Source organism: Pelecanus crispus, chromosome 2, assembly GCF_030463565.1.
Source record: "Pelecanus crispus isolate bPelCri1 chromosome 2, bPelCri1.pri, whole genome shotgun sequence".
NCBI lineage: Eukaryota > Metazoa > Chordata > Aves > Pelecaniformes > Pelecanidae > Pelecanus > Pelecanus crispus.
The window spans coordinates 26,770,138-26,796,794 of NC_134644.1; the positions used below are offsets into that span (position 1 = coordinate 26,770,138).

The following is a 26,657-nucleotide window of genomic DNA, read 5'->3' on the forward strand; positions in this document are numbered from 1 at the left end:
TTTGTCAGGGAAATAATCTGTGAAGAATTGGGACTTTGTGTATATTTACGTAGAAGGACTTCAGCAATTCATGTGTAGAGTTTACAGGCCCTATGTACTTCTTCACATGCCTGCTTACAGTGCTGTACCTCTGGGTGAATTCTTCTAGGAAAGAGTGTTTTACAGAATAACTGAAATACTGTTTGTCTTTTTAGGCTGTGAAGCATGTTATAGAACCATACGACGAGTGGATGAAGGGGAAAGGATAAAGTGCCATTGATAGCTAGGATAGCAACATGGGAAATACAACCACCAAATTCCGCAAAGCTCTTATAAATGGAGATGAGAACCTGGCCTGCCAAATCTATGAGAGCAACCCTCAACTAAAAGAAACTCTTGACCCAAATACTTCTTACGGAGAAACGTACCAGCACAATACTCCACTCCATTATGCTGCTAGGCATGGAATGAACCGTATACTGGGGTAAGTATGATTTAAAGTTTTGCTTGGGTGTGAATAACTGACCTAAGATATGCAAGTGCCATCTAGGTTATAAATACCTTATGTGTGTGCATATATATGTACACATATATGTGCATATGTGTGTGTGTTGCAGACACAGAATTTGTAACGTGTTCAAGCAGAAATAGAAAACATGCAACTTGTCTATAATCACAGATTGGTATAACAGTTTTTAATTTTGTTTTTAGAATCTTTGTTCCTTCCTTGTAACGTTAGTCTTGGATAGTTTTAGCTTGCATCCTGAAGACCATGGTTCTTTGAAAATAGTGACTGTTCCACTGTTCTTGATGTGGTTTCCTGTCTTTAAATAATCTATTTGTAAAACCGTACCTAATGGATACCATACTGATTGTATCTACTTCCAGATGGCACAATATATATTTATTCTTCTGTTATTCAGGCAGCTTTTATTTTTCATTTCAGAAAATAACAGTGAACATTAATATCTTGATAATGAGTAAGTTTATTATTGCCACAGTGAACATGTATGGCAATCCCTAATGTTAGCTACTTCCATTCTTCTGTATTTTTGTCAGCGCTCTAAGATCAATTAAAGATTAACACCTCATCCATGTCCAGACATCACAGGTACAAGGTGTTCTGGTCTAGTATTTCATGAAGCTAGTGCTGAGTAGACATTGCTAAACCTCTTCTTCAGTAGGTAGTAAGTTAGAGAGAATTTCATAAATATCCTCTTCCTTATATTAGGAAACAGAATGGAAATACATACTGAACTCTATTATTGTTAATACTCTTTTCATCTCTGTGTTAATATCTACTGATGGGCCTGTGGTATTCATAAGGTTTGTTTTGTCCCTCATATGTTGTAACTTTACTGGCTATCTGGCCTCCCACCATAAATTTTTCCTTAGTGTTTTAGATTCGTCTAACATTTTTTTATACTTTATAACTTCTCATTTATCTTGATTTTTGCTAAATATTTTTCTCTATCATATATTCTATATTTCTGTTTTTAATTGATGTTTTCATTTCATCACTGAATCTTTTTGTTTGTTTCTTAACATCTGAAAACTTTCTCCCATTCCTGATTTTTGAATTATAGGAAAAATTTAACTAAACTTAATTTCAAGTAGCATCCAGTTTTTATTTACATTTTCTGGGTGATTTTTTTTTTCTCTGAGATTTTCAGGTTATTTCTCTCAAGAAAATATCTCTTAAGAAAAGATAGCCTCATTGAAACAACAAGGACACATGAAATTGTTTGCACATACGGAAAGAAATGGAGTCATAATTGCTGACTTCTGAGCAGTCCATTAGTTAATTCATATTGCACCATTATGATGAGATCTCAAATAATTGCTTTGTGTTTAAAAAAAAAAAGGTAATTTAGAAATGACATTTTACTACTAGCTGCATGGGACCTCTAGCATCTAAGTCTCACAGGACAACGCAGTTTTATTTTGCACACATTGCAAACAAATGATCAAAAGAATCATTCTTTTTTCTAGTTTGAGCCGAAGATTTTCTGCCAGTAAACATAGTGAAGGTGCTGTTTGCTAGAGTCTGCTCCTGAAAACCTGGACTGTTAGAATTGCCGCTGTTGCTAGGAGTAATTTGCTGAGGTTTTTTTAGTATTTACTTTTCAGCTGTCTTTCTAAGGGCTTTGTTCAGAACTCCTCTCTAAGACACAATACACAAAAATGTAGCCTTTTAATCTAAACAAAATAGTAAGAGTGAGTAAGTATCAGACTTACAGTGTGCCTGTTTGCAAAGTTGATAGTAGAAAGGGCACAAGTGATTTCCAGTTAAGCCTCTTCCTTTTGATACAGAAAGTCCTGGATATGACAGAGATTAAATAAATTGAATATTAAAATGAATGCTTCAATTTACTGGTGAAGTACGGTAGCAAAAAATAAATTAATTTTAACCTGTTTGTCTTTTCAGAGAGATTTACAATTATGAGATATCCATAATACTATAACATTTTATATTTATCTCTTATTAAACATTTTAAATATTTGGGAATCTGTAGCTACACTAACTTGTAGTTCAAACTCTAGATGTTACTTGTACATCTACCATATCATGCAATTTTTCTTTATAGGCTAATATTTGTATTATTGAAGGTGGATATGAACTGACATGTGTTTTACGATTCACTGTGTGAAATTTTCTCAAAATAGAGTACTGCGATAAAGTACACCTTTTGCATAACAGAATATAGAGAGAGATATTCTGGGATGTTCAGATACAACCTATCTGGCAATGCTGTTACCAAATACTGAGGCAAAGGGACAAACTCCCTGTTGCCAGATGTATGGCTGGTGGTGACTGTCCAAAGACACGATGAAAGCACCGGCACCGAGTTTGCAATGAGAGGGAGTTGGGGACATCCTGATATAGCCATCTCAGAAGTAAAGAAAAAAGAAACTGGAGAAGAGGTGAAAGGGTCATGAAGCAAAACTCCTGACCTGCACAAACTTTGTATAATCCAGCATGAAGTCTGCTGGCAGAAACTTAAGCCAACAAAACTTTCTCAACAATTTTGAACTGCACAGTTGTTTTACAGCAGGTCTCTGAGGCATCTGGCTGCTGCGCCTTTCATCCAGTATTTACAGCTCAGGAACTGGATTTAGTATATAATGAAGCTGTGAAAATGTGAAAATCTGCTGCTAATTTCTTTTCTCTTCACAAGATTCAGCAAGAGTATGTTAAAATACTAGGATTGTTTCTGTGATAATTTTTCATGAGTGTCATGGAAAGCTTTGGTATATTAGAAATGTTGAAATAAAAAATGGGAAATAGTTAGGCATTCAGTTAATATGTAACTTTTGTTTGGTCTGCAGACCTAAATAATGTTTACCTGACAGATCAGTTTGTTTTAACAGAGCATTTAATGTTTAAAATGCAAAAATTGCTGGTCACAGCTAATTAGCACAAACAATTTTCAAAGCACTGCTTGAAGTTGCCGGAAGTTATTACATAGCACTCAGCAGTTCCCCATAACTTGCCAGCTATCTCATTTTCTCTGTCCAGTTAGTAGGGTTATATAGTTAGAGTTTGGGTGAGGTTGTGTGATGGAGGGCTCATCCCAGGAGCACAGGGGAGCCCAGAGGCAGAGCAGCGGGGGATCCCAGTAAGCTCATCAGAGGGAAGAGCCCCCTGCTCCAGGGCTGTCACAGGAGAGCCATCCACCCCGTGTCCCAGTTGGGACACACGTCAGGAGGAGTCTACAGAAGGGGATTCTACTGGGTTTATGTGGCAAGGTTTTGACAACAGGAGGCTGCGGGTGTGGCTGCTGTGAGAAGAGATCAGGAGCTGCCCCATGCTGGAGACAACCAGCTCCAGCCAGCTCCAAAACAGCCCTGCCACTGGCCAGAACTGAGCCTATCACTGATGCTGGTGGCACCTCCATGATGACATATTTAAGAAAGGGTAAAAAATGCTGTGCAGCAGCTGTGAGAAAAGAGTGAAAAAAATGTGAGAGAGACAGCCTTGCAGATAGCAAGGCCAGAGAAGAAGGATGGAGAAGGGGTGCTCCAGGCACTGGAGCAGAGACTCCCCTGCAGCCCATGAAGACCATGGTGAGGCAGCTGTGCCCCTGCAGCCCATGGAGGTCCACGGTGGAGCACGTATCCACATGCAGCCTGGGGAGGACCCCACGCCGGAGCAGGGGGATGCGCCCTGAAGGAGGCTGTGACCCCATGGAGAGCCCACGCTGGAGCAGGCTCCTGGCAGGAGCTGCGGCCTGTGGAAAGGAGCCCACACAGGAGCAGGATTTCTGGCAGGACCTGTGACCCCATGGGGGACCCACACTGAAGCAGTCCATTCCTGAAGGGCTACTGTGTGGAAAGGACCCACACTGGAGCAGTTCTTGAAGAACTGCTGCCCGTGGGAAAGACCCACTTTGGAGCAGTTCTGGAAGGACTGTATCCTGTGGGTGAGACCCCACACTGGAGCAGGGGAACAGTGGCAGGAGCAGCAGAGATGAAGCATTATGAACAGACCACAACCCCCATTCCCCATCCCCCTGCGCTGCTCGGTGGCCAAGGAGGTAGAAGAGTCAGGAGTGCAGCTGAGCCTGGGCAGAAGGGGAAATGGGTGAAAACTTTTCAGGTTTTTTTTTTCTCACTATCCTACTCTGTTATTAATTGGCAATAAATTAAATTCATTTCCCCAAGTTGAGTCTGTTTTGCCCATGACAGTAATTGGTGAGCCATCTCCTTGTCCTTGTCTCAACCCACAAGCTTTTTTGTCGTATTTTCTCCCTGTATCCTGTTGAGGCAGGGGAGTGAGAAAGTGGCTGGGTGGGCATCTGGCAGGCAACCAGGGTCAACCCACCACAGAGATCAAGGTGGTTTGGGGAGGAACACACTTGGGACAACAGAGCAGGGGCTAAAAGAGGCCAGTTACATGAAAATGGGTGGCTCATCAGACCATGATGTTTGTCTGACCATGCCTGATCACTGCAGTCTGTCCTATCTTCTCATTAAACTCTATTGCTAATTATTTTCCTGGGTGATGAGACTCTGCTGTGTGCATGGAGGTCTAAGTACCAGCAACTGAAGTGGGCACCTCATAACAGAGGGGTCCCTGAGCCTGGGGTGCCAGCAGCTGGAGAGACCAGAGTGCATGCATATGTCAGTACATGTATCAATGTGTAATGGCTAGTGAGTATCAAGCTGGACTAGCCAGCAAGTAAGATAAGTGGCTTGGGAGCCATGTTTCAATGCAGCCATAAGTCCACAGGTCAGCCAGGAGGCCTGTTTGAGGCAACTGGAGATGAGAGGATCCAGGGGCCAGGTACTGGCAGTCTCTAAGGTCAGTTACTGGGGGTCTGCAGTACATGTGTGTGCAAGGTAACCGGAAGGTCACTGGTCATCCAGCACCAGTTTTGGGATAATCAGCAACCAGGGCCAGTTACTGAAGTGGTCAACATTGTGCATATATTTTTCCCACTAGTGGACCTTCATCCTGCTTGCCTAGGGAGAGGAACAGAATAAGGCCGTCAGCATTGTTTGTGGTCATGTGAATGCTGAGTGTTTCTGTCCACGTACATCTGGGTGGACCAACATGTATATATGTATTGCATGTGTATGTTTGCACGTGTGTTTCTTGGAAACGCAGCCCAGCCTCTCTACTGGCTGGACCTGGGGACACGGAGCCTGCCTTGGGCTACCGTCTTTGCCAACCCCTAACAGTCTGGGGCCTTTTACTAAAAATAAAAAGGTACAAAGAGAAAATACATGCCTTGAAATCTCTCCAGAAAATGTGAGAAGGTTACTTTCCATTTTGGAAGCAAAGAACTAAACATTTCAAGTTTTCTTTATTGGACTACATCGTAAATACTGAGAGAAGTTTGCCTTGGTTGTTAACAGCTCTAGTTCAGAAATGTCATCTCTCTGTTACAAAACTGTATTGATGTCACTATTCAGACTGTGTTCGCAACAAGCTAATAAATAGGTAGTCTCTAGTAGGTGATAGGTAAGACCTCTGGAAGTAAGAGAAAAAAATGACATTGCACTCAGAAACGTCAAAAATATAATAAAAGATATGTAGCACTCGGGTGGATTTTGAGAGCTTTGTACAACATACAAATTGGTCTTAGTCCCCTGTAAACATTTATCACAATTCCCTATGAATGAAGGTCTTGACAGAAGATTCCTATTTAAGAGGATAGTTAAAATTTAATTCACTAAATGGGTGTAAAAATATTACAGAGAAAGAGCACACAGGAAATTTTTCTTTAGAAAATGCAGTCTTCAGATGATCAAGCACCTCAAATACTCTCAGGCTTTTTTTGCCTAATCCTAAAGTACATTTGAGACCATCTGACTGCTCAGTTCAAAATAACTGGTATCAGATTGGAGAGTTTTTCACCAGGGTCTGGCTGTTGGTGAAATCCAACAAGAGAATAGGCTTTTATAGAGGGTGGCTGAGATGGAGTGGCTGGAAATCACGAGGACACTACTTGTGGTTGAAAGGAAAAAAATGTCTTGGATAACCTGTCATTTCGCAATGTATGTTGTGGCATGACTTTCAGTGTTGTAGCTTTGCTGGGAAGCTTTTTGAATCAGTGGCAGATTTACCTCATTGTGTGCTTCATACTGCTATGTCTGAGCACTTTGTGAGTATTCAAGCCAAAAATGGGTTGTTTGTAGCAGTTGCTGCTGGTACTGGGCTGAAGAGGTGGGAGGAGGAAGAGGTGACCAAAACGTGGGGCTGTGGGGAGACAGGACGGGTTTGTGAAGCTGATTTTTTTTCTAGAACAGTAAAACCAAAGGTTTCCAGTTACAGAAGATTCTGGAAATTGAGGTGAATGCTGAAACTGAAAAATAAACCCCACTTTTTTTAACATTCTTGATGCCTGCCTCTCAGTAATAATGTAAAGGAACTCTGGCATTGAAGGCATAGCTAAGCTAGCCAGAGAGAAACATTGGTAAATGTGCCCAGGATCTGGCTATAGGAATTATTTCTTCTTTCATTGGTATAGTCTGGGAAGTATTTTTCACTGCAGTAGAATGACGGGAGATCAAAGTAGTGGTGGTTTGAATTTCAGGTCGATGTAGGCTACAGTCTTATCATCTAGTTTTTATGGTTGTTTAAGAGGTTTCGGTAGGGGCTGGTCTAAGCAATTGTAATGCAATCAAATAAAGTGTATTGAGATTACCAATATATTATATAGGATGAATTTGACAGAAAGTTTGTTGACATGAGAGGGAATGTTGCATTGGTCACAACACATTTGGGACTACTTCTTCCCATATCAGTTTTTGTTGGTTTTTATTCCTTTTGCAGTCATATTGAAAATTAGGTTTGGATGTATTGGAGGGAGATGAGTGCAGACTGTTTTTCAGAACATGACTTCTCTCAAATCGAGAGGAATTAGGAAAATAGGAAGTTTTTGGGAATTAATTAGGAATTAGGGAATTTTTGTGCTGCAAAAATACATGTCAAGGAGAAGTATTAGAGAAAACCCTGCTAACTTCTTTGTGGATCTTCTGGCTTTAGAGAGGTGCTGTAGTTGATTATATTCTGATAAGGTTGAAGCTGCTCTGAATTTCAGGTACTTTTTTTTTTCTGGAGATGCAAATAAGAGGCTACTTCAGGCTACTTCACTCTCCACTGTTTTGATTGAGACAGAAGTTCTGTAAATGTTTAAACTTTGAGATCCAGATTGACCTAAATCATTCATGCTGAAATATTCAGAAAGGTGCTACAAAATATATTCTTTCTTTATGAAATTTCTGTAAATCTGTTCAGTGCTTTGCCAGTGAGACTGGTGTTCCCTTTTAAATTACTCTCCTAACTGTACTTCCGATATAAATGTGAGCAAAAGAAAAATAAGAAGGTGGTTAGTAGCAGCTCTTTGTCTAATAAGGGCAAATGGGAAAAACACGGAGTTATTAACCAAAACAACGGGGTCCCAGTGTAAGGAAATTTGTATTGAATGTATGGACATTTTCAGCAGGTTGTTCAAAAAACCTGGAGGACTCTTTTCTTCCTCTTTTTTTGTTCTCCATGGTAACTCTTTGAATGATTAAATTTGTTTGGTGTTTTCCAGGCAATTTTACAGCTCATTTGGGAAAGAAAATTATGAAGGTGTAATAGTTGCATATGCTTCTTTCTTAAAAGTAGTTTTTAAAAGTTTTGACTTCTGATTTTAGCATAAAAGATATCCACCTATTTTCCCTTTCTCCCACACAACAAAAGAATTCTGTGCTGTTTTAATAACTTAAAATATTACAATATATTATAATATTTCATCTGAATAATTTATTAGAATGTCATTGTCTAGATTATTCACTTTTGAACAACAAAAAGCAAGCTTCCTTTTAATTATCAATGATTACACAGGTAAATTGAATGTTTAGAATATAATTTTATTTAACATTAATTTTATTCATAAAAGTAAGTATGTCTGCATTGGAACTAGTCATGCTAGACTCCCTTTATAGTCAGTGTAGGCCTAGGATATAGATCTAGTCAGAATAACTAGTGAAGGCAACAGCACAATTTATTTTACTGTGAGGTTGACCCTAAAATATTTTAAATTAATTGTGTGCCAGAAGTGCCTGTTTCTTCCCATTGATTACAAAGGGAATCTAAAAGAATTGGATCAGCTGTAGTTGTCTTCATTGTAGATCTCTAGAGCTGAGAAGATGAATCTCATCCTAGAATATGCTAAATCATGTGAAATTGGTGAAATTAGTAAGCACCTGCAAAGCTGTAAATTGAACACTTCCGCTGTTTTAAAATATCAGACATGAATGCTCTTTGTGGGAGATACTGCTTGTGATACAATGTTAAATGTTTCGCTTTCATGGTCTGTCATGAATGATCAGTGGAGTGTTTGGATCCATCCAAGTGCAAGCACTGGCATGTCTCTGAACATTTTGTTGTTGTTCCACTCAGCTGCTGAAAAATACCTGGGTTTTGGTTCTGGAAGACCCTTTTCAGATTAGTTATTTTATATGATTATGAGGCTTGGTCACCTACTAAATGGTTTGGAATATGAAATACTGAAGGCAGATTTTGATCTGATGTAGGAGAATAATATATGAAGAACATGATCTGACCAGGCTTTGTGGGAGTGTTTATAGAGAAGCAAGAGGACCAAGTGAATTGAAATGCCCGTGACTTCAGTAGCAGAACGTGTGGCTGGATGGTAGAAAATAGTCGTTTATAAGATCATTTTCATGATACCCAGTCTCAACAGCAGTCAAGAGGATGGAGGAATGGTAAAATTAGGAAGCCTTTAAAATTGAGCAAGTTCATACTGTGACTGAATCCTCACTGGAGAAAACTGCCAAAGACAGAAAACAGTGGGGACACTTAGAGGAGCAGCTACAGACATGGAGTAGCAGCAGTAGTGTTTGCTAGGTTTCTCAAAGGCTGTCACCCAGTTGGGCACTGTCTTCTAAAGTACAGCTAAGACAGGCTGAAAAACTCAAACCCTTATCTGACTTACTCCCTTGGGTTTTTTTTCCCTGAAGCTCAAAATCTTGTTTAAAAGCAGTTCTCACTAACTAGATGTGTGGCCTCCCAAGGTGGCTTCCCTGGTGCTCCTCATGACTATCTCACAAAACACAAAACAGCGGGTAGGCTTTATCTTAATAGCAGTCTGACCTGCTAGCAAAACTCAAATGCCAGTCAGCTGCTATGTTTTCAGCTCTTAAAATTGACCTTTTTCTAGCTGATTTCTGATTATTTTAACCTTGATAGGTTGAATATATGTGATGCCTGTGGAGTTCATTGGTCACAACACAGCCTTGCTCTCCAGTTACGGGTGCCACTGTTGAGTGTGCTGAGTTATGGCTTCTTGCTACGAGGTTTTTCTGTACCCTTTAGAAAAGCTGGAACCTTAGGTTGCAGTGCTCTTCCCTGCACGTTTAGACACTGTTTAAATGCTCTTACTAAAACGATCATCTGTTTCCTGCATTGTTCTTACTTTTCTTTCCTTGGAAATCAGATACTGCAGAATCAGATTGCTTCATTAGTGGCTGGTGAGATGAGATATATTACTGCAGTACACTATTAAAGAGTTCTTATTCTGTGTTGTCTGTTCTCCTTAGTAGAAGCCTTGTGAACATTTTACCACAGGCAAAGTAAAATTATATTTGGGTTGTAGAGGAATACGGCTTTGGTCCTTGCCAGCCAGGATGACTGAATATTTATTTCAGCTAGTTTTGTTACCAGGTAGAGTTTGTGACTCTGTTGAGTCGATTGGTAACTGCTGAATCATTGTGTCAAATGGCTTAACTTCACCCTGGGGTTAGAGGTACACGTGGCTTCCTTACCGGAGAGATCTGTTGGCTCAGTAGTTACTGGAATAATGACTGAGAGACTTGCAGTTTCTGATAAACAGAAGGAAATTTGTCAGAAATAATTAATTAAGGTTTACAGCTAAATGCAGTATCCAGCTAAAATATTCAGTGACATCATATATAAACCCAGTTTTCCTTTTGGTCAAAATATAGACTGTGGATGATTTGATTTTTTAAATTTGTAAATTTTTTCCATTAAAATGTGGTAAAATTACTTCATTGAGACATTTAGGGAAAATAAAAATTAGAGTCATTAAAGATCAAGCAACATATGGATTGAAAGGATTTTTTTGGAGGGAGGGATAGAGGAAGATGAGACAATGTCTGTAATACATTTGTAGTTTTTAAGAAATAGAACAGAAATGATGCAAAGCCTATTAGTATTTGCTGTGTAATTTCATCATTATTGCTATATAAATAATATCAACGCTAGATGTCATACACTGCTAGGTGATTTACAAGCTGATATGTAGATAAAGGTCTCCGCACAGAAATACAAAGCTATGTGTTTAAATGGTGAAGATGAACCCACTCATTGGTAGTTTCATGCTTATTATTTCATCTGACATTTGTTTGAAACCAGTCTAAAAATAATAGTCTCATAGTTATCTGAGAAGAGAATTCAGTGTGGATAGTCTTTTCAGAAAAAAAACGTTCAAAGGAGGGATTTGGAGAGAAGGCTGGAAGGATGACACCTAAGTTCAAGAACTGGTTCTAGCTGTAAAGAAATGTATAGAAGAAAGGGCCAGAGACAGAGATGAAAATCATACAGCTTTTGCGTTATAGAAGACATTTAGTCACAAAAGCTACTGGTAAGCAGCCAGCTCCAGTGGAAGCCACTTCTAATTTGGCACTCAGCTCTTTTTCTTTTGAAATCTCACTCAGAATATGGAAATAAAAGCCAGAAGTGGCATGGGATCATGAAAATTGTATTCCTGATCGTCCAAGGCAAGGCCAAGCTCAAGTCGCTCGTAAATAAATACAATAGTTTTCTGGTTAAGGATAACTTAAGGATGTTATTGATACCTTTTTGCATTAGGAATGGTTTATTTCTGTGTTTTGGTGCTGCTGTTCCTCCTAACAGGCATAGGAACCATATATAAAGCATGATTTTTTTGGCCCACAGTATAACAAATGTAAGGATTAACCAAGTTTTGTGTTCCTCACTCTTAGCATTCACTATCTTTGGATATCTGTTCTCCACGATTCAGTTGTATCCCTTTGCCACTCCTGCACATTGTCCCTCTTGTTATTCTGTGTTGTACCAAGCCGAAGATCACTATCTATCTACAGAAGGTCATATTAGCTGACACAAAACCACTAAACCAAAGAAAGTTTTCAATGTATTTGCATCTTCTTAGTAAAGAGAATAGCAAGTTCTTTATTGATGCGTATTTGTATAAGGCCTTTCTTAGGTGTCTTTAGGTGATGGTCTACTACGTTAACATGAGTCAGTCCAGAACTGGAACTCAGACCCAGGTGCTGACCTACCTTTAAACACTTTAACGGTCTTTTGGAAATAAGCTATTTGAGGAAACCATAGGTGAAATGACAGCAAAACAGTTAAAAAGATTCTAAGTCTTTTTAAAGCAAGTTTAGGAGAGAGTGAAGACAGTGCTTGCATTCTAGGCAGTATTTTTGTACTGAGCATTACATTAAGTCCATAAGTGAAACAGGCCCAGAAAAGCATATGTTGGCAGAGTCAAATATTTCCGTTTGAACCTTAGATTGCTCTAAGTAAAAGACATGATTCATATGCGCCATAGTATGGACTTGCTTCTCAAATTGGTGGTTTTCTCTGAAAATTTTCAGAAATTGTTTGAGTACTCAGGAAATGGATTTAACCCATTTTGCTAGATGTACTGTACTTGGTAAGAGTCATATGAATGGGAACAAATGGGAGACATTTCTGTTTAGGGAAAATACAGAATTGGAGGCCAGAGTGGAGTGCTTGACATAAGGGACATTGAAATGTCTGTGAAGACTTTAAATTTTGGAAGGAAGAATTAGCTCCTCACAGACTTCCATCAGCAGTAGAGACAGTATCATGGACAGCCCCTCAGATGCTTCCTTTGCTGTTTGCCCAAATCACCACTGGTATAGCCTTGCTCCTTACTTTGGCAGGATAATGCTAGAGTTTATGGGAATTCTGGTATCACTAGTAACAGATCTTAGGCAAGGGGCCAACTGAATTTAAGGCTTATAAAAAGTCAGGATAATAGCCTGTGTTTTTTCTTTGATAAATGGTTAATGATCTGTCAGCAGATTCTTTATCTTAGAATAGAAAAAGTCACTGTCTCCTGCCCAGGTTTTTACTGCATGCAGGAGATTCCTGGGCTGTAGGAGAACCTTAAGAATGTTAATGAAACAGAGAAGAAACTGTAAGTACTAATAAAGAATTTTCTAGTGCTATGTAATGAATAAAAATATCAATAATTACTTTTACTAGATGTGGCTTTCAACATCAGGTAAGTAATAATACTTTTCACAAAATTATTTAAACCAGCTCATACTTTTAAACAGCTGTCAGTAGTGACTAAAAAGATTTCTTCAAGTGCTTGCTAGTACACTGTGGTTGTTTTGTTGTAGTACATTTGGGGGAAAAAGTACTTTGAGTTAATGAAATAACCATGATTATTCAAGGTTTTAATGCATCAGTATTGACCTACTGTGTTGGAAGCTGAATGATTCTATAATTGTATGAATTAATTCATTGCATGTGAGTTTTAAATTACTGGGTAACAGGGCTTGGCTCTCTTGTATGTTTTTGTAACTCATGGCTTACCCATACTTCTCTTAACTCAGAAAGCTGCAAGCTTTAGGTTTATTCCTGCACTGGAGTTCGCAGTGTAACTTTGTTAATAGCGAGCTGGACTTACATGGGCTATCTAACCCAAGGACCAGAGGGGATGTCCTGAAAGGGAAACCCCTGCAGATTAGTTTACCTTGTTGCTGCAGCTCACCTTTTACTAGTACCTTACTTGCCTTGCTTAAAGCAACAGTGCAATTTGCTGTGTAGTTTATACATAAGTTTATACATAAGTGCTTTGCATTCAAAAATCAGTAAGTCTTTGAGCAGATTCAGACTTGCTTTATTCTTCAGCTGTCACAACTACCTTTATAATTTCATTTTACACTAATTTTTATTTTGGCTTTTTTTTTTCTATACCTATGTACATTTTCATATGTTTTCATATGCATACATATATATACATGTGTATACATACATACAGCTACAAATATATAACATTTATTTAGAGAGACAAAGAGACTGTAAACATGGTGGTTTTCATGCCCCAAACATGAAAGATTTTATTAAAACCTGAAGAAATGATTGTGTTGATGTTAGTTTCACAGAGTGAGGGAATGTGCCAGTTGTTTATTATTCAAGTTCACAACCTTGTGATCTTGAGTCTCTTGCTGCTTTTCTGCAAATACAGATAGTAGTAGGTGTGAATGTTACAGCCCTTTCTTTTTTTGTCACTTTTTTCAACACTTTTTTCATGCTTTTGTCACCTCAAGTTTGGATTCTGCAAAGAGCTACAGCTTGAAGCAAAATCTGGAAACTGCAACTAGAGTAAAGTCTGGCTGCCTTGTGGTTAAGTGGTATTTCCGATAGGCAATGCATATTTTCACTCTATCAGTACATTTCCAGGCAAAATTTAGCTCTTTATACCTCTGAAGTTATGAGCCAAATTGCAGGGGTCTATAGCACTGCACTGTGAAAGTCTTACATACCAAATACCACTGGTAAAAATGGGGCTGTGCCGAATAATGAATTTGTGGATGTAAAATGTATTAATTTACCCTTTTTTGGACATTAGTCATCTTGTCTGAACTTTAAGTCATAGGTTCAGCTGGGTGTTTGAGCATTGGCTTGACTTCCCCTTACACAGAAGAGCTGATCTTTGACTTTTGGAAGAGATTAAGGAGAGAAAAAGGGAGAATACTGTGGCACTTTGAAGCCCATTTAAGTGTCCAGAGTGAGGTGCTAGTTGCCTTTAGCAGCTCTGGTGTTTGTCACACCCATTGATGAGACACAGAAGTTGAGTGACAAGCAAGGAGAACAAGTCATCAGGCCTGATTTTTCCCCAAACCCAACAGTGTTTTTTATAAATGCCACAAAATTGTTCTTGAAAATTTGCATATGGTTCTTACTGAAGTTTTCAACGTATTTAGAGACGGTTGGACAATTTTTTAGCAGATAACTTTGACAGAAGGGCAAATGTTGATCTTAGGCAAGGGAATAGCCTTCTAGGGAGGTTTTTTTTTATTTCTGTCTTGGAAAAAATAAATCTGCTGATACTTCTTGCTGCAGGGGTTGAAAATCTACCTTGCTGTTAGACTTAAGTAGTGAAATTCTTTGTGCTATGAAGTGATAGTAAAACAGCGCAATGACACTTCAAAAGATTTAAATCCATCCTAGAGCTTTTCATCATTTGGTTAATACAGAAAAGTGCCTTTCTATTTGTGTAAGAACAGAGATTGTGCAAGCAGGCAGGACGTAAGCACTTCTCATTTTAGATTAGGATATACATAACTTCTTAGAACAAGAGTTTTTTATTGTTTTTTTTTTTTTCCCAGGAGCTTAACTTTATGGTGGAAAAAAATTATACTAATAGTTACTCACTACTAAAGCTACCTTTTAAACTATTGTTTAACACCTTAGAGAGAAATTTTGGGTTTAAAAAGGGGTACTGGTTTGACAGCCTTCAAATGCTACTCTTATGCACAGAGTTTCAGCCTAAGGCAGAACTATCATCACTGAGCTGTTAAGAATAAGGTGATCTGCCTCGAGCTATGGGAGAGCATTTGTATCCATTCAGCATTTGTGTCTTCTGCAAAGGTTCTTCTATAAATCTTAGTAATGGAAAACTAATAGGTTACAGCATATAGTAAATCAAATAGGGATGAAATCCCATAGCTTGGGATTATTAAAGAGAATTTCGGCAGAGTTGTTGGGAAAAATATAGTAAGGTTTTTTAAAAAATGGAGGGAGATTAATACAGGCAGGATGGTGTCTTTAATTGATACAATTAAGCTAACCTTGCTATTATGTTAGCAGAGGTTATGAATATTTTTGTATGTAAAATACTGTTTTGTAAGAAAAAGTGTCTGATTTATGGCTTTCACAGGTCACCACAAAAACATGGTGCTATTCTGAAATCAGATGCACTGTAACCTGATTCAGGAGTGAATCACATGCCTTAAAATACCACAGCATGGAATTTCACTGATGATAAAGAGCTAAATATTGAAAACAGAAATGTACGTTATAATATTATCAAGCTTAGAAGGTAATGATTAGATAGCTAAAGATACTAGAGAAACTTCATCTGGTTTGGGAGCAGACAATGAAGGTCGTCTTGCAATTAAAAAACCTTAGTCCCTGGTTTGGTGTCATACAGAAACCACAGACAGTTCTTCACTGAATTGTCAAGTAACATTTTACTTTGAATTAGAGAACTAGCAGGAATCAGTATGTTGGATATAAAGCAACTCGAAGTGGGAGGAAAAGATGTGGTTAACGAATACCCAAAGGACTCTCCTGACATTCAAAATATGCAGGTCTAGTTAGTTCAGCCATCCAGCATGTTATACAGTCTAAGTGCAAACTTTGAAATAGAGTTCGGGCACTTGATGTGAAAGGCAAAGTCCACCCTCTTTGCAATACTGAATTGTTTCTGTTAGCTTTGTACTGCGAGCTTGGTGCTCTGCCTTTGTCCTTCTAATCTCGATACTTCCTCTGTTGTGTGTCCTCAGGTATTCCTGCTGAATGCTTCTGCATTCAAAAAAATGGTACTTTTGCTACCGTACCACAGTCCACTGTAGTGATTGCAGAAGGGGTCTGGCTGCTTTATTCTTTTTTCTCTACTCATTCCACAGCAAATTTGAAGGTAACAGATGTCTGCTACCTTTACAAACTTTGTGTTACAGACGTCAGGTAAAAATAGCTAGGCCTGCTGACTTAAACATCAGTGTTATCTAGTTTTAAAGCCTACTGAAAAAGGAGCCACACATGAAGTCTTTTACAATCTTTAGCCACGGCCTCTTTCTTCCCAGTGCTGTGATCTCTTTTTTTTTTTTTCTTAAGGAAGATGCAAGAGTTTTGGGATGGAACATTAGGAGGCATATGGATAGTAAATACCATGGGTAGGGAGAGGAGGGAATAATAAAATTAAAAAAAAAACCTCTATTTTTTCTTGACTTAAGACTCTAAATTGAAAAATTAACAACTTTACATTTTTCTGTTCATACTGCAGTTTACAAATGCATTGAAGGCTAAGTTGGGGGTGATCTTTACTTGAAATATAACTATAACAAATTAAATTGTGAAAGGGAGTTAACAGAAGGAAAGATAATGGTGTACCATAAAACAGATTTTATTGCAAAAGTAGAGAAACTCAGATTTTAGTGAATCTCCAAAGTTACATCTCACAGAGACCAAGATGACTTAGCTTCAGCGTTGTATTTTCTATATCCAGGTTTTGCAATGGGTACCTGCAAAACCTCGTATCTAAGGCATCTAGCATTCTCATATCTAAATGCGTCTATAGAATTAATCTCCTCATCCCCCAGTGAGTTACATTTTTCTCCTTCCATCTTCCTTCCTTCCTTCCTTCCTCCCTCCCTCCCTCCCTCCCCTCTCCCTCCTTCTGTCTTTCCGTTCTTTCCCACCTTCCTTCCCCTCCTTTCTTTCTGTCTCTAGTTTCATACTATGTAAAGCTAATTCAAACAAGCAAATTCATTTTGGATAGTGTTTGATACTGGTTAGTCTTACCAGTTCATGCAATTAGCTGTGAAACATTTTGCCTGTGTTGCTAAATCCCTTTCCTCTGAAAACTAAAAAAACCCCAAACAAACAAAATGTGCTATCACTTCTTTGGCAACATCTTTATTCTCAAGTTTGGCGTATTCATATTCCCCAACAAATGCATCTATCATGACAGCTATCATGGAATGAAAGATTTCTCTAAGGAACGTTTTTGCTGCCAAAATAGGGCAACATAGAGGAGATTCTTGATCTTGTCCTCTGAATACTTTGTTACCACTTATTTAAAAGAACAATATTTTAGTAATAAGTTCCATTTTGAACTCAAACTGTTCAGAGATTTTCAGAGGGAAGAAAGGACAGAAATCCAGCTGACCAAATGTCTATCATCAAGACATCTTTCCATCGCAGGACCAGTTCAGCTGTGCCTAATTTTTTCTACTAAAATACTTGTCCAGTCTGTTTTCAATAATTTCCAAAAGGGAAATTCCACACCCACCCTGTATAGCTTCTTCCTTTATTAATAAAATAGTTTCAGGATTATTCTTTGTCCAGAACTCTGGGAGAGTTCACAGGAGAACTCTTGTGAGGGAGAAAGGCATACCATGCAGTGCCTGGTGGGATGTATTCAGGGACAATGGAAAGGGGAGGTGGCATTTAGACTTGTAACGATAGCACAAGGCAATAACTGAGGTAAATAACATTTTCTTCTGTCAATTTGGTTACCAAGTTCTTCTGCTCTCCACTGTTCACCAAGAACAATGTGGTCTGATTTTCTATTTAGGCAGCGCCTGCCTTCAGGTGGCTGAGCTGCCTGTTTTAAACTGAAGTGATTGAAACTGTTTTTAATTAGTTGTATGGGTGAGGGCAGGGAGGGTGGAAGCTGGTCCCCTGTATTGACTTAATGAGCATATAACAGAATAACTGTTTTTTTCATACCTGCACACTGTTTGGAGTCTAGGAACAGCCTGGAGAGGAGATGAACAGTGACTTCTGCTGGTTTTATGTGTGAGGGGGCTTATGGGAACAGTGCAAGTATTTCTGCAGTGGTTTCTTGAATGTATGTGCCATGCTTCTGATTTAGCCTGGTATTGATTCTCTGGGAACTGTCCTTCCTACCTTCACACACAGTTTTTTCACCATTGCTGTCTCTCTGACCCCAGTCCTACAAAGAGACAGTCTTTCTTTGCTGCCATTTCCTACCATTCACTCTCCCGCAAGAAAAAAATTACTACTTTAGTACACCTCAAAAGGCTAAAGCAAGTTGGATTCACAGGGCTTGTATGGTATGTCTCAGTTCTTCCATTTCAGAACTGGATTGTAACTTCTATAATTCCTTGCTGGCAAGAAGCAGCAGAGAGTTGCGTTGTCTCAGGAGCTGTCAGGAATCAGAGTTGTGATTCCAGGAGTCAGTCTGTTGTTTCCCTTTCATTCCTAAGCTGATCCTTTTTGCCAGTAGATTTTATTGTCCACTTTGAACTGCTTCTAAAGCATTCAAGAGAAGACTTAAATTCTTGCCAGCCTCTGTCATCTGCATAGGTGAGGGTTTGCATTACATTGCACTTCCATATATTCTAGAGCGAGAAAGCAAAGAGAGTCTTTCCTCAATGCATGCAGTGCTAGCAGGAAAAGTATTTCATATATTTTCAAGAAGTAGTAAGTACTGCCTTGACATCGACTAAAGATATGGGAAAGGAGAATGAATTTTTAAGAAGTTGCTCTAGCATTATCTATTTGCAAACTACCAAATGCACTGCTATTCAGGACACAAAAAAGTATGTTTCATCAATCTTGTGACTTAATAACATTTATTGCAATACAACACAGAACTGTAGAATAAACTTTGCCAACTAACATTTATGTCACACACTGACAAAGTAATTAATGTTATTTCAGTAATTCATCCAGATCTTGGCTCTTGACTCCTCAGAGAAATGGAGGAGAGCTGCCCAGTAGTAATTAGCTATTAAGAATGTTTATCCCTAACATGGCTAATCAAAATCTTGGCAAGAAAAAAAGAGAGCTATCATACTAGACCCTTCCCACTTCAAGGAAATGATTGGAATGGTGTGCTAATTATTTTTCTTCTATTTTTTTTCCCCCTTGCAGAACTTTCCTTTTTGTTAGAGATGGTAACCCAAATAAACGGAATGTGCACAATGAGACATCTATGCACTTACTGTGTATGGGACCTCAGATCATGATCTCGGAAGGAGCTCTTCATCCTCGCCTGACACGACCCTCAGAAGATGACTGCAGAAGAGCAGATTGTCTGCAAATGATCCTGAAGTGGAAGGGAGCAAAGCTGGATGAAGGACAATATGAACGAGCAGCCATTGATGCTGTTGATAACAAAAAAAATACACCTTTGCACTATGCTGCTGCCTCAGGGATGAAAACCTGTGTCGAGGTAAAAGTTCATATATAATCACAAGTCTATATACTGCTATTAGTTAACGACACGCGCAGTGTTTCACAAAGCTGTTTCTGGGGAGAAAATCTGATATAGTATATTGAATTAACTCTTTAATCCTATTTTTCATTAGTTGGAAAAATTACAAAGATAAATAGCCCAAAATGTACACTGTCTGTAGAGAACAATGAAAAAAATGGATTACATATACATTAACTTCATGACATAAACTCCTCAGCACGAAGACTCATGTAGGCTTATAAAAATTGGAAATAATTACAAGACTGTAACACTGGAGAAAAATCTTTAAAGGTAGGCATAGGCATACTTATATGTGTAAAGAGAAGTGAAATAACTACCTGAAAAAAAATTAGAGCCCTTTTTATTCTGCTCTGTTAGCTGAGACTGGGAAATGCTGTCCATGTTTCAAGAACAGGTTTGATGTCTTTAATTTACAGTGCCCAGCTTTTTTAGAGGATGCCATATATCTGTACTAACATACTTAAATATAATTACCTTTTTACAAATTAAAAATTACTTTAATGTTTGTGAAAGTAGTGGATAGTAATGAGTAATTGGGAATCATAATGACTTTGAAGGTCTCCCATCAAATTTATTTTTAAACTATACCAAGTAATGAGGATGAGTATTTAATTGTGCTGGTAATTTAATTTAAAGAACACAAGAACAGACAGCTAACATTTTCAAAAACAGCTAACATTTTCATAAGCCTGTCTATTGTAACATCAAGATTTGTATTTTGCATGATAACGATTAATTCAGAGTTCAGCATTTATATGTAAAATTAGGTAATTTTTTCTTCTGTGTGTAACAATGTTTATTGAGACTACACTCATTAACTTAGTATCATCAGCAAAGTTTATCAGCTCATTATTCACCTGCTTTTCTAGATAACTTCTGCGTATCTTAAACAGTCAGGTCCCAGCACTGTTGGGACCTCACTGGTGACCTCTCTCTGCAGTAAAAACTGATGCTCACCCTGTACTTTCCTGACTTTCTCTGGAGCTATTTTTAGTATTGGTGTTACTTTTGCCACCTTCTAATCTTGTACCACGACAGAATTAAGCAATATGTTGCATATTATAATAAATAGTTCAGAAGTTTCGTATTTGAGTTCCATAAGGACTCATGAAAAAGTACCATCTGGTGCTGGGTATTTATATTAGTATTTGGTTTATTGGTTGTTCTAGAACCTCTTGCGCTGAGACTTCAATTTGAAACAGATTTTCTTTTGTGTCCTTCATAAAGCATGTGTGGTACATCCACAGAGAATTAGGACTCCAGCAATTCATATCACTTTTCTGCTTTATGTTATTTGAGATTGCTTTTGCACTTTGTCCAGCGACCAACTTTACGAACACATTGACAGATTTACTATGTGATGTTTTAAAATGGTTTATTCTGAGTTGTTACGCACTTGGCATACTGCTCAAAAAACATTCAGAGCCTTCTTTATTGTGATTTTACATTTACCTTTTCCAGACTTTGTTCTAAACATATTCTTAATCTGGAGACAACTTCAGCTTCTTACCTCCCGTACAATTCTGTCCTGTTTTTCTACCTTCACAGATTCTTCTGATGTTTCTAGAAATTTTTTCCACACTTTCATTTAGTACCACTTTTTGAAAGTAGGCAGTGGATTATTTGTCTTTTTTCTGCTTCTGCAAGAATGGTGAATCTAAGTATATTTGGGAATTGTTATTGAGTGGTTCTTTGATGGTAACATTTTGAATTAGGTCTTGTACACTACTCTGGACAAAGTCAGGAGTTGCTTCTCTCATGTTTGCTAACTATTTTGTCTGTTATTCAGTCACTTATGTAGTCTGAAATTTTAATTTAAGCATCATGTATTAGCATAGCATTTTCTCAATATACTTGGGAGACACAGTGACTGATGTTCCCTTTATTTTTGTGGTTTCTGCCCTTGCTGCATTTCTGTTCTTGGTCAGCATGTCACTTTTATTGTTACAGTTTTGGTCGGGTGGTCACCAAAGCTTTTTTGGTTTAAGTCCAGAATTGTATTCCACTAGGATTCTCTGGTATTTGTTCACAGAGTTAGTTTATTTGTCTGTGAGTTTGGTTTTTTTTTTTTTAAAAAGGTGAATAGCACCACCCTTCCAATACTGTGAATTTCTCTGTGATTCTCACATAATATGTTCTGTGATATTATTTTGTTACACTGATTGTATTCTGTCAAGTTTCCAGATGTTATCTGAAAATTCTCGTTTAAAATTTGTCACTTCAATTCCCCAGCCTTAGCTGTGCACCATCTTGAACTGGATGCTCTTCTTTATCTTCTGGTTTTTCATTAGTCCCCTCTTTAAAAGCTCAGATAGTGTCTTTTTATTTCCAATAGCCAACACTTCTTTCATTCTTTTAGTGCAAAGATCATCCTTCCTAGTTTTCTGAGCTTCTAATGAATGGAGACTCAGCTTCCTTATGCCATTTTCTGTACTATAACTTAAGCCTCTGTCAGTACTGAGAGGAGTTCAGAGGATGCTGCTGTTAGATGCTGATACTCAACCTCCAGTATCACAGCCTGAATCTTGCCCCTGTACCTTCTGTCCTCTCTGCCCCATGTTGTTCCAGCTCTGCAAGCTCCACACTAGCAGTTTGTCTTCAACATGTCCCTAGAAATTATTTATACACTTGCCGATTTTCACCAGGGAGGCAAGTCACCTTGCAGTCTTTGCTAGCTGAATTATACTCAGACCCAGCTAATTATGTACATAGTAACTGAATTGCACACAGGCACTGCCTTGCTCTTCCTGTCAACTAGAATGAATCTTTCTTTATTTATATGGTTATATAATTGATTTACTGCCTCTTTTGATGTGATTGATTTGTAAACAAATATCAGGCTGTCTCCTAGGTCTATGTTAATACTGCTTTTATCTTGATTGTCAACTTTTAATTCTTTTTAGATTTGATAAACAAACAAAAATATTAATTGCAGGGGACTGTGTACTTTTCTTCTCTTTTTTAATGCCACTTGTTTGATCCAGCTGCCTGATAAAGTCTGGCTACAGGGATTTTCAGTCACCGTTATTCTATCTGGCCTTCCCCAAGAAAATCCATTTGCTTTTAAACATTATTGTACCTTAGGGAACAAATGTGCATGTCATATCAGAAAATGGGAGATACCAGGATTTAGCATTTAATGACCTTTTTGAGCAGAGTTGGTGAAAAACACTCACATAAAATGATTTGATGTGGGAATGGTAAACAGAAGGAAGAAAAGTTTAGTAACCAGTTTCCAACATATTTCTGTTTCTGGTGTTTACAAGCTTGCTGACTCACATTTGTGAAACATTATGTGTGTTATGCTGATTTGTAAAGTGCTTACAGTTGGACCCATATCAATATATACTGCAAAAAAAAAAAAAGAACAATTACATTATCCACAGAAACTCTTATTTCTTGTCTTCTGTCTCTCTCTCTCTACACTTGAGATCCCCAGGTAACTTAGACTTCAGATTTACAAGGGATTCGAGCAAGGAGTCTTCTGCTTCAATCATTGTGCCTTCATGCCCCCAAATGGGTCTGTAGAGTGGTATTAGAGGTAGACACAGTTGTTCAAAAGTTTCAATTTCAAGAGCCTGAAGCAAACGGGCTCACACAGTAAGATCCAGGCAGACTGTAATGTCAGAAAGAATCACAGTCGCTGCAGAGTAAATTGTGGTTCTGGAGCTAGGCTGTAGCTTTTAACTGCAGACTGTAAAATCAATTGGTTTTAAACTCATCATGAAAGTTCATGGTTTGTTTCTTCACAAATTATCGTTCTCTTTCTCACTGTCTGTGATGTGATTCATTAGATGAATTCAGTTGCTAGACTGCTAGTTCCCCATTTAATTATATAAACTGGGTTATGTTATCGTGACAATACATACTGTTCAATTGACTAAACCATTTCTGACTCTAATTTGCTTTCAGTTTGTCTTTGAAGAAGGATTTACAGTCTCATCCACATGGATTGCTATTTGCCAGAGTTTGGACACAGTTATGTAGTCTGTAGTAGTCATGGTTTCTACACTAGAAACATAAAGTACACTCCCAAGTTCAAACTTTATGTGCCCTACCATAAGGTAGAGGACCTTGGATATAGTCTGTAGTCCTTCTAACTCCTTCAACAGGAGCAGAATTACGAACAGGAACACTACATTAGGAAAAGACCGAAACAAAGATTGGTGAAGGAATTTAACAATGATCTCTTTGTTCCTGGAAGTATTTGAGGATTAAAATTCTTAACAAAATAAAAAGAGATAAAAACCTGAATTGCCTAACCCTCAAGTTGTCTTCCCTCTCTCCAGTAAACTGAATGTTACTCAGAACCCCAGGAACGCCTTTTGCCCAGTTTTGTAGTGGTTACTCTCACTTCAGAGCAGCATTCCTCTTTAATCATCCTTTTTCCATAACTTTTCAGGAAAGCCCCAGCCTTTTATCTTCCCCTATCCCCACCACACCCACATAAGGAAAGGAAAAAACAAACATAGTCCCTTGTGGGTGAACAACCTACTAGTTGATTTGTTCAGAGCTGATAGTCAAATGTGCAGTCTTGATACTACTCCATGCACCTGTGTTAAATTTCTCCTCTGAGCAGAACAGCTGTGGGGAACCCAGTGCTAAAGATAGTTTGAGCAAAGTTAATGTGCTTACCTCAAAATACTGAATAGAAAAAAGACTTAACTTCCATGCTGAATAGATTTGATTTTATGCAGATATATTCCACTCTATCACAGCATATTTGGCATATTAAATGGCATTTTTGCAATTGTTTAAATTATGAATGTGATTGTTTATAAATTATTAATCTTCTTTTAATTACTTGAGACACAAGCCTTTTTAACAGTGCTTCCAGAAAAATATGACATCATTATTATAAACTTGTTGTTTTCCTTATTCCTCATCTTGCAATTAGATTTCTTGCTGCATAGGTCTATAGAGTGTTCTTTCAAGTATATTTATTCTTTTTCTTCCTCAGAAGGTGTCTTAGTTGCCTCAGTTAAATTTTTGTTAGAGTTTAGAATGTACAGACAGAATGTGAAACTCAGGTTAGCAAAGTTTTGGCAATGTTAAGAAGTTTCGCTAGAACAAGGTAACTGTAGGCTGGATGTCTTGATAATTATCCTGGTACTATCTTTATTTGTGCCTGATACTCTGCTATGAAGATAAAATATGATGTCATACTTAACAACATATCTTCTCAACTAAATCTTGTTATTGCACTGGTTTGTGGTATTTGGGGGTTGGCATTTCTTTTTATTTTGGAGAATGTGGGAAAAGTTTCCAAGGAATCTACAAGAATGACTCCAGGTTTGTAAAATACATTCTGCATTTTACAGTGACAGGTGAAGGAAATACAATCTGCTGAAAAGTAAGACGTGACTGATTATGATCTAAAAGGTTTATGCGGCGAACAGATCATTTTGGGGAAATCTTTTTCTTAGAAGTATAAAAATTAGAAGCTGAGTTTTGAAATATCCTGGCTAAAAATACAGGATAGCATTGTTACAGCCATCATGGCCTGAAAGCAAGATAATGTTTATAGCTTTTAGTTTTATTTAGAAATAAGATGAATCATTTTAGTAGTGAATGATTGTCCTGGGTGCTCCATCATTAGAAGTTTAGCACGTGTTATAAAGATGCCATAATAAATCAGCAAAATGGTCCGTTGTTGACCTTTAAAATCTGTGGCATTTGTTGTCCTTGCTTATATCAGAACAGTTTATAGCAGGAGGCAAGGCTGGCAACGTAATGAGAGCAGCACAATTAGCGTTTAGTAGGTAGAGACTGCATTTCTGGGTGGTTACTGGCAAGAGACAAGGTTGGTGAAATGGCACAACACTAGGCCGTATTAGAATCAGAGTTATTTCATTTCATTTTTCTCATGTCCTCAAAAATAAGATAGAGCTACCAGTAGTATTATGTGCTATGTGTGAATTGGTACCCGATCTTCCCTCCTATTCGAGGATTCTCCCATTTTCTGTCACCACCAGTGTACCAGTGCTGGGAAGAATGGTGGAGTTATACCCATATATAAAGAATATTTAAAGGAGTATCCAGCTCCATCTTGCCAGGCGTTTGATGACCTCAGGCCCCTCGTTTTCTACAGAGCACTGACCATATCAGTAGAGCAGAATTTTAGTGTTCAAAACCTAATGGAGACATATGGTACAGCATTGCCTTGTAACGTATCTCTGAGATTTTGTGGTTCCATGGAATTACGGTGGGTATAGGTGTAATTATGTATGAAATCAAGCAGTAATTTATTTAATAACAATGGAGAATCTTTGTTTCCCAAAGACCATTGCTGTTATATTTTTCTCTTCTTTCTGTTTTCCTTGTTCATATTTTTTTGTTCTCTTCTTAACTGACATGTCTTTTCTTCAGGGTGTTACTAGAGTTGGTAATTAACAACTGTTTACTTTGCCATTTTACTTTTCAGCTTCTAGTAAAACATGGTGGAGATTTGTTTGCAGAAAATGAAAATAAAGATACCCCATGTGACTGTGCAGAGAAACAACACCACAAAGAGCTGGCTCTGAACCTGGAATCTCGAATGGTATTTTCACGTGATCCTGAAGCTGAAAGCATTGAAGCTGAATATGCTGCTTTAGACAAAAAAGAGGTCAGAGGATACTTTAAATTTGGGGTATTTTACACATTTATATTTGTAGCTGTTACACTGTGGCAACATTCTGCAAAGTATTTCAGTAGGTACTGTACTTTGTTCTGTGTATTTGTCAACTATTTGATTTTAACACAGCCCTTTATAGTTTTCAAGTTAAGCTCAGAGAACATAACAAATACATTGTCAAAACTGAAGAGAAGTTTTATTCATATACTTAATTATGTGGACTGTCTTGAAAGTGTTGCAGGCTGTGAGGCTGGAGAAAATACAGTGAGGCCAGTAAGATGGGAAACAGTTGCTCTAAACCAAACATTTTTTACATATTTTTATTTCTTAAGATGCCTTTCTGTCTAAAAATGAGGGCAGGAGAAATTTTGAAAAGGAGAAAATCTGTGGGATAGAATAGGGAAAATGTGCTGGTGGATCTTCCTAGACTGAGACTGGGTTGAATGTCACCAAAGGCCAGCTGAGTAGTGCGGGATTTCAAAACACTGCATTTACTTTCTTGTTTTATAACATGATGCCTGAAG

General features: G+C 38.0%; 1 protein-coding gene across 1 annotated transcript in view; it reads left to right on the forward strand.

Annotated features, from left to right (window-relative positions):
• The first annotated feature begins 202 nt into the window (after nucleotides 1–202).
• The window catches only part of ANKIB1 (ankyrin repeat and IBR domain containing 1), a 62,072-nt gene continuing 35,617 nt past the window's right edge, over nucleotides 203–26,657 (forward strand). The window contains exons 1-4 of the mRNA XM_075705721.1: nucleotides 203–226; nucleotides 267–463; nucleotides 19,172–19,472; nucleotides 25,942–26,124. Of these exons, the coding sequence (XP_075561836.1) occupies nucleotides 276–463; nucleotides 19,172–19,472; nucleotides 25,942–26,124 (672 nt within the window). The 5' untranslated portion in view covers nucleotides 203–226; nucleotides 267–275. The remainder of the gene's footprint in view (nucleotides 227–266; nucleotides 464–19,171; nucleotides 19,473–25,941; nucleotides 26,125–26,657) is intronic.